This window comes from Eurytemora carolleeae, unplaced genomic scaffold, assembly GCF_000591075.1.
Source record: "Eurytemora carolleeae unplaced genomic scaffold, Eaff_2.0 scaffold887, whole genome shotgun sequence".
NCBI classification, from domain to species: Eukaryota; Metazoa; Arthropoda; class Copepoda; order Calanoida; family Temoridae; genus Eurytemora; species Eurytemora carolleeae.
Genome location: NW_019396811.1, coordinates 105,041 through 113,986, shown reverse-complemented (window position 1 = coordinate 113,986; position 8,946 = coordinate 105,041). Strand labels below are relative to the sequence as shown.

At 29.8% G+C, this 8,946-nt stretch overlaps 1 protein-coding gene across 1 annotated transcript; it reads left to right on the top strand.

The window, feature by feature from the left end:
* Window positions 1–1,146: 1,146 nt before the first annotated feature.
* LOC111708926 (uncharacterized) lies at window positions 1,147–7,210 on the top strand. Its single transcript, XM_023482434.1, has 5 exons — window positions 1,147–1,225; window positions 2,320–2,413; window positions 4,696–4,735; window positions 5,094–5,159; window positions 7,043–7,210. The coding sequence occupies exons 1-5, from the start codon at window positions 1,156–1,158 to the stop codon at window positions 7,118–7,120; spliced, it is 348 nt and encodes a 115-aa protein (XP_023338202.1). The 5' UTR covers window positions 1,147–1,155; the 3' UTR covers window positions 7,121–7,210.
* The last annotated feature ends 1,736 nt before the right edge of the window (window positions 7,211–8,946 follow it).

The following is an 8,946-nucleotide window of genomic DNA, read 5'->3' as shown; positions in this document are numbered from 1 at the left end:
GATAGAAACTGTTCAGCCATACAAAGACTAAACAATATATTTATTCATGGATAGTATACATTATACCGATACGACGAAAAAGCGTCAAATTTTGTATCCGAATTTCTCTTATCAATCCTAAAATCTCTTCTAAAATTTCCCCTTTTTCTTTTACGGATTTTAAAGGTGTTTTTTATGTGTGTGTTTTAATAGAGAATTACATTTTGAGGAAAAAGTTATATTTTTATAAGTTCAATCTATGCAAGGCGTAACATATTGGCCAACCTCAAAAAAGACATTTTTTGTTTTGTTTTATAGAAATATATATATATTACTTCTCATTTTTAAATTTTCTTAAATACTTTTGTTGCAATTAGAATCAATTTTATTCAAATATCCAGAGACTGAATTTAATTAACTGAATCTTTAACTTTAAATCAGTTTTTCAAATTTTAACCGGCGTTATATAGTTTAGCGACCTAGTTCATATTCGTTAAATTTGGTTCCAGATCACAACTACGACACTTGAAATCGTTGCACGAGTATTGGTACTTTATAGTTAAGGTGTAGCTGCAGAAACTATTAAATCAAATTATGTTTTTCAAAAATAATTTTGACGATACAATTAACATTTAAACCTTTATTTTTTTGGGAGGGGGATTATCTTCAGCTTCTTATATTTAATCGTTTTAAAAAAAACATACATTATTTGCAAATTTTAATCTAAACAAATTTTTCAGTGTTGAAAGTGTATTTGACAACCTCCTAACTCTCTTATCCCAATTGAGTTTTCCTTATTCTGCCTGGGTTTGACTTTTATATGGGCAAATATGTAAATATGTCAAATTCCTTGTTAAAAAAATGTAGATTTTCATTTAATAGATAATAAATGCTGTGAAGATATGGACCCCTGTATAACACAAAGATAAGGATAAGGAATTTTCGAAAAATATCTTTATCTCCCTTTGTAGTGTTTACTTTATAATTTAAAAAATTATTTCTTAAATTTTAAGGTAAAATATAACAAAAAAATATTTGAAACAACTTTTCAAACGTTTTATATTTAAAAAAGAGTATATTTTTCAAACACTTTAAATACGTCAAAAATATATTTGCCTGAGGGCAAATAAAAAGCAAGGATGTTGAATTTTCCTTTAGTTCTCTCAGAGAAACAACATGGATTTAAAAACAAAATTTGTTTTTTGCCTGACTTTAGCTTTCAGCTCAGCCTCATCTCTTACAAAAGGTCCATTTTATTTAAATACAATTTTTTATGTGAACAACCAAGATATTATAAAGGGTTGGATAAATTAGGCCTAGATGAAACACCACAGGTTGAGAGAGGGGCCTAGCTCGCATAGCACTATACGGCTAAGGCAGGCTAGGAGTGCCGAGCACTGTGGCCAGTACAGGCTAGGAGTGCCGAGCACTGTGGCCAGTGCAGGCTAGGAGTGCCGAACACTTTGGCCAGTGCAGAACAGGAGTGCCAAGCACTGCGGCTAGGGCAGGTTAGGAGGGCTAAGCACCGCGTCAAGGGCAGGCTATGAGAAATGGACGAATTTTTACATGGAAAAAATAATACAGCAAAATCGGAGTGCATACAATACGCCCAAAAACAAAATGCCCGATAAGAATACTGCCAATCACAAAATGCCCTTTGCTATTAAGCGATCAATGTATTCGAAAAATCTCGAAAAAAACTCCAAAACTCAAAACAATTAATGTATCAATACTTTTGGAGTTAAATAAGTTTAAAACTTTAACTCTAACACACATATATCTAGATGAAAATTAATGTAGATATTTTTGTCAAATTGTTAGTCTTTCATTTGATTTATAATTTTAATATATTTTGTAGGACACAAAACAAAAACTTGCAACTAATCAGTAAGATTCCAGATTAAAACTGGAACTTTGAGAAATCACAGTTAAACATTTTAGAATTTTCTGGGGAGAAATCATCAGCCTCAATATAAATACACTCTTAACACCCACAAAATCTTGTCCACACACTCAAATTTTCAAATCCCTACAAGCTTTGATATAGGGATGAAAAAATCAGAGTTCGTGACAAAAATTCAATTTCTTTTTACGTCTTTTGATGCGTTTTTTTGCATTGGGCGCTATTTCACATTGACAAAAATTCAATTTCTTTTTACGTCTTTAGATGCGTTTTTTTGCATTGGGCTCTATATCGCATTGGGCGTTATATCGCATCGGCGTTATACCTTATATCCCATTGGACGTATGTTATTGGACTTTTTTACAAGGATGTTTTGTTGCGTTTGTTTAGGCATTTTGTTTTTGGTGTTTTTTACATTTGGCATTTTGTCTGAATAGAACTGGAGAGGACTGAAGGTAATGGTACCCTGGAGTGTCCTGCCTATGGTTATGATTGTTTCTTGAATGACATTGAACAAGGAGCCATTTCAACGTAATTCCCTTTAAAGAAGATTTTGAATTATTAGTAACAAAGGAAATAAGTGATAAAAGAGTTTTTCAATTTTTTTAAACAAACTTTTAGTGTTTAACTTTTATGTCCACTAATAGAGAACAGTCAAGTTATTAATTTTTAAAATTATTTCTGAAATATTTTTCCAATTACACATTGAAATCAATTGACCCCCTCTTTCTTGTACAAAAAGGGTTCTAGAATAGAAAAAAAAAACAATTTCTAGCTGAAGGGGTCTCTGAAAAAAGTGTGTTTAGGCTTTTTTAGCCTACTAAGCATCGTTCAAATTTGCTAAAAGGGCTTTAGGTACAATACCCATGCAGATTAAATGATGAAACATTTTTATTTAAAATACCGTATTAATCTTCAAAAACAAATGTGCAGGGAAAGTATAACTCTAAAAATATAACCAAGCTTTGAACAAAAATATAACTCTAATAATATAACCATCAAAAATATAACGACCAAAAAATAACCACAAAAAATATAACCATGTTTTGACCAAAATATAACGACTAAAAAAATAACCATCAAAAATATACCCATTTTTTTACCAAAAATATAACATTTTTTTACCAAAAATACACACATTTTTTAACCAAAAATATAACCATTTTTTTACCGAAAATATAACCATTTTTTTAACCAAAAATATAACCATTTTTTAACCAAACATATAACCATTTTTTAACCAAAAATATAACCATTTTTTTACCAAAAATACAACCATTTTTTAACCAAAAATATACCCATTTTCTAACCAAAAATATAACCATTTTTTTACCAAAAATATAACCATTTTTTAACCAAAAATATAACCATTTTTTAACCAAAAATATAACAATTTTTTTAACCAAAAATATAACCATCTTTCACCAAAAATATAATCATTTTTTAACCAAAAATATAACCATTTTTTAACCAAAAATATAGCAATTTTTTAACCAAAAATATCATCATTTTTTGACCAAAAATATAAACATTTTTTAACCAAACATTTAACCATTCTTTAACCAAAAATATAACTATTTTTTAACCAAAAATATAACCATTTTTTAACCAAAAATATAACAATTTTTTAACCGAAAATATAATCATTTTTTGACCAAAAATATAACCATTTTTTAACCAAAAATATAACAATTTTTTAACCAAAAATATCATCATTTTTTGACCAAAAATATAAACATTTTTTAACCAAAAATTTAACCATTTTTTAACCAAATACAACTATTTGTTAACCAAAAATATAACAATTTTTAACCAAAAATATAACCATTTTTAACCAAAAATATAACAGTTTTTTAACCAAAAATATAATCAATTTTTAACCAAAAATACAACAATTTTTTAACCAAAAATACAACAATTTTTTAACCAAAAATATCATCATTTTTTGACCAAAAATATAAACATTTTTTAACCGAAAATCTAACCATTTTTTAACCAAAAGTATAACCATTTCTTAACCAAAAATATAACATTTTTTTTTACCAAGAATCAAATTTTGTTCATACCAAAATGCGATTTCTCTGAGTTTTATCAAATAAAAATCATAAATGCTATTTCAATAAATAGAAAATGTTCTAGTTAATTTAAGAAAATTTGCAATTTACGAAGAATCATTGTCAAGTATCCATCTCCACGAGCAAAATGTACACATTCCTGTCCTGTTAGAAAGGGGAGACACTTTAGTAGACAAGAGTGGGCATAGGTATACAATACAGACCTAAAAGAGAGTATGAAAAAGAAAACCTACATATGCATGCAGGACGCAACAAGTATACATGTGAGGCCTTGTCATATATACATTGACAAGGCAGACAAAACATATTTTTGGTCTGTTATGTTTTTGGTCGTTATGGTTTTAGTAAAAAAATGGTTATATTTTTAGTCAAAAAATGGCTATATTTTTAGTCAAAAATGGTTATACTTTTGATATTTTCGGAAATGCAGGGACCGAGCACATTTTCGATTATAATGCCTAATTTTGAACGGCTTTTTTGAGAAAAATGTTTTTTAACACAAAACAATTATGTTCAGCAGGCTAACAAGCCTGAACTCGTTTTTTCAGAGACACCTTGTATGTGTCTTACCAAATAAATTGTAATCCTTTAATCTTTGCAACCTGATCTCAACCTTAAATACTTAGATCTTACAAAATTGGTAGTTTAAATTCTAAAGGGTGCATTGGGTTGCAAAGATAAGGGATAAGAAAACTACATAGAGTTTATGACAAAGAATCAATTCCTTTTGATGTCTAGAAACTGGAAAGATTGTGCTTATCAGTGTGCTAACCACAAGGTGAAAAGAAATTATGATTGCTAGTAAAAAAGGTTATAAGCGTAGACTTTAAGCGTAATTTTAAGTGGCCTTCCAGTTAGACTAGACTAATCCTTTTTAATATATTAAAAGGCTTGTAATTGCTAAATAATTTGATTGCAAGCTCTAATATTTAAAAGTTGCAGTAAATAACAATTAATGTTAGAAGACTGCCATCCGCCTAGTCTGCTGTTGGACCGATGAACTGTATGTCAATACAATACACCCGTGCAAGAAAAACCTCTGAGCTATACTAGCTAAAAGCCCGATCAAATTTTTGATCAAAATTTTGATTAAAATTTTTATTAAAATTTTGATTTGATTGCCTTTTTATTTTAAGACTTGTGTGTACTGGTCTTGGGTAGTAACAACGTCGGGAATAAATCCCGGGGTCTGCTTTCTAAAGGTAAACAAACAGAAAACAACAACCATATATTAAAAGGGATATAATACAGATAGAACACTAGATGTCGTCTTTCAAGATTTAGAGATTTTTCGTTTACAATAATCCTGAGGCAGAGGCCCAAATGAGTAATGCGCATTTGTTGAATCATTCAACGATGTATGGGCATAACTTCTTTGGGCGTCTGAGAACGAAACATCCCTTAATCTTGAAAAGACAACATCTATAGTGTTATATCTGTATTGTTATTAATCATTGACAACAACTATCAGTCAAAACAAGAATAATGTAGAAAATTTGTCAAATTAATATTTTTATCAGATGTCCCTGATCTCGACATTCTTTTATATCAATTTCTCGAGTATAGAGATGGGCATTATATATTTTTTTAATTTCTTACGGTATTTTTCAATCATTCAAAAAAAAAATGATTTCGTTCGGTCTCAAATATTTTTTTTATTTTCCAGCTATTTTGTTCGCTTCTAAATGAACGATCGTTAAAAAAATCGTTCGTTTATTAAGAAAAACTCTTTTTCACGAAAAATTTCGTTAGTTAAAAAATTGATGCCAATCTGAACTCGAGACAGGGACATCAGATAGAACTATTATTGTTCGCAATTAACTCTTAAATTCTAGACTTTAGCCTATACCCCTGTCAATCTTAACAGCCCCGTTAAGGGGTAACAAATTTGTTCACATTCTCCCCCCACCATCTTTGGTAATATTTCCCCCTCCATTTTCCAGAAGATACATTACAAGGAAAGACTCCGTGCTTATGTTCCAAATTTGAGACTCAATGTCAATTCCAAATCGCGGTTTGGAACTTTCTCTCCTTTTATTATATATATTGCACAGATTGCACTTTGAATCTAATCTTGTTTATCGTTTTTGAAAACATACAACTCGTTTTGAACTTTTAGAAAACGAATAACGATCGTTTTGAAAATGATCGTTTTTTAATACAATTTTTTAAAAAATATCTATCGTTTTTGAATTTTTTTTTCATTGATAAATATGTTAACGATCGTAAACGAAGGGTAGTCGTTAACGATCGTTAACAAAGGGTCGTTGTTTACGATCGTTAACGAAGGGACGTCCTTAACGATCATTAAGGAAACGGCGATCATTTTTCAAAACGATCGTTTTTAAAAATGATTGTTTTGAAAACGACCGTTTTTTAAAAACGAACTTTTTTTCGTATTTTTTATAACAAAACGATCGTTTTTAAAAATAATGAAAACGTTAACATCCTTATTTGATTCACTCGACTTGCTTTAACCATATAAAGGCTGGGGGTCTGAATCTATGTATAGCCTTATAGAATAGGTATAGGGTTGAAATGCATGTTCATAGCCCAATTTTTCAAGGCCAGCTCATTGAAAAAAAATAGACTGATAACTTTTGTAGTTTGGGTGCTAGGGAGGGTTGAAAAAATTGCCAAGAAAGTGTCAGAAAATTGAAAAAATATTTTTTTTAGTTTTAAACAAAAATTAAAGTGTGATACATGTTTCTACATCCATTTTTTATGAGGGCTTTTCAAAAATGTAGTTTTAAGATCTGTCGCTTCAGTCACAAAAAAGTTCTGGGCTATTTTATATATTTTTTTTACAGACCGAACTTTTCCGCCTTGTACCCTTCCATATGCATTAAAATACTGTTTACAAAAAATCCTTTAAATTTCCATTCATTAAAAGTCACAAAACTTCATGGAGATAGTGTCAAAAATGACAGTGCCAGGAAAAAAATAATAACAGGGGGTGACAATTATCCCCACTCCTGTGTAGGGTTAAATAAAACAAATCAATGAAAATACTTATTTTTTATTGTTAGACTTTAAAATTGTGGTAAAAAATTCAAAAATAAAAATGTGTTATTATTTATTTCAGAGTATGTGTCCCCTGCCCCTCGCTAATCCACTCTTCATCTCTGGACACTTTGATTGCCCTTTTTCTAAGGAAGACTAGAAATAGTTTAATTGTACGTATGTAACCATTTAAAGGGACTGTTCATTTATAGAGTTGTATGTCTGATAAACATAGAATGAGATATCGCCATTGTTCTTTGTTTAAAAATTGATTATTTTCATTTGCAGGTTTTCCATAAAAGCTATTTGCGCATTTCTGCTTTAGAAACAATGGAGAAAATTGTTGGAAGTAATCACTTTTCAAGCTAGAAAAACAACAATATCTTCCACTTTGATCAGAGAAAGGTTAAAATGGGATTACATGTGAATCGGACATGCTAAGTAGAGGGTTAATCAAAATTACCCCATTCAGTCCCTTACATACATAATTCAAAGCGATAATAAATTAATAACAATATCTATTAAGACATTCGTAAATATTTTCCTTATCGCAGGCTAAGCGCCTGGGCCGAATGGGTAGACATTTTTTGTTGACACTCATTGGTCGCCTCAGGATGCATTACATAGGCTCAAAAAATGAGATTTTTGTTCAAAATTTTTTTGTTTTTGTTTTTCCCTTCAGCTAGAATATACGCATGTTTTGACAGTGGTAGCCAGAAAACAATGGAATGCCTGTAAAATCTATAATTTATTTTATGACGAAATGTCGTCAAGGATTTTTTGAAATGATTAATTTCGTTCAATATTCCTTAAACATTCTAAATGCAAAATACGAACAAAGACAACAATTATTGAATGTATATGAACAATTTTCGGTGTTTATATTAATACAATGAAGACGATTTTCCTATATAAAAATAGTTTTTTTAAGGGTTGGAAAATTCAAAAACATAATATCCAAAGAACGAAGATTTTTGTGTGGCTTGGAGGATAAATTGTTGTGGTTGGCCTTCTTCCCCTAATGAAACACTTTGACGTGGATCAGATATAAGATATCTTTGTATTTTGAAATTGCACGTCAACGAAAAGTATAAAAATGAAAATTTTGCCCCAAACTCTGATTTTTTAATCCATATCTCTGCAACCTGATAAATATCTTGTATCTTGTATCTCAAACTATGAATTTTGACGATTTATTAATCTAAGCTTGAAAAAACAAGGAATTACAATCCGGTTAAAAAGACAAAGGAATTCTAAAATTTGAGTTTGAGGCAAAAGTTAAATTCCTTTCAAAATGAAACTTTTTATTTGGAACACGAAAAAATAATAGTTTTGATTGTTACACATTTTTTGTGTTTGCAAACATTTATTTTCTATCGTGTAAACAAAATTTAGAAATAAGCGACAAAGCACACATTTATTTAGGGATTAAGATCATCAGATCCAAGGGTGTAATGTAATGAAAGTTAATTGCGGTTGTGTATACTCTGCGTACACATTGAAACCAGTTCTCTCTGGGCGGAATTTGTAAACAATAATAGATGCATCAGTGTTCGTTTAGTATCCGAATAGGTTAAAAGCATAAAATTTTGATAATTTTGATAATTCATATAATAGTTGCCTCAGACCAGAAAATTTCATTGATTTTTTTATGTAAAAGATGGATCCCATGTCTGGCTTAGACATCCGTCTTGTGTTTACATTAGCGCCCAGAGACAGTATACTGCAGTACAAAACATGTGTACACTTCTGAAATAACTTTCCTTGCATAACATCCTTGATCAGATCAAAACAAGTTTTTATTTATCATTAAGCTTTAATGAAACATCAACTATTTTACAACTTAAAGAAAATTTTCAAGTGTTCAGCCTCTGGGGGTTTAACAATTTAAACTTGAAATTGTATCCGAAAACTTAAAATTGTATTTGATATTTGTTTCTGTATATCTACCATGTTTCATAATTCTATTCTTCTACAAGGATTCTT

Coding starts and splice junctions, on each gene's coding strand:
- LOC111708926 (XM_023482434.1), top strand. CDS start 1,156: ATGGATTTAAAAACAAAATTTGTTTTTTGCCTGACTTTAGCTTTCAGC. Junction 1,226..2,319: donor AGCCTCATCTCTTACAAAAG/GTCCATTTTATT, acceptor TTGTCTGAATAG/AACTGGAGAGGACTGAAGGT. Junction 2,414..4,695: donor GAACAAGGAGCCATTTCAAC/GTAATTCCCTTT, acceptor TTTGATGTCTAG/AAACTGGAAAGATTGTGCTT.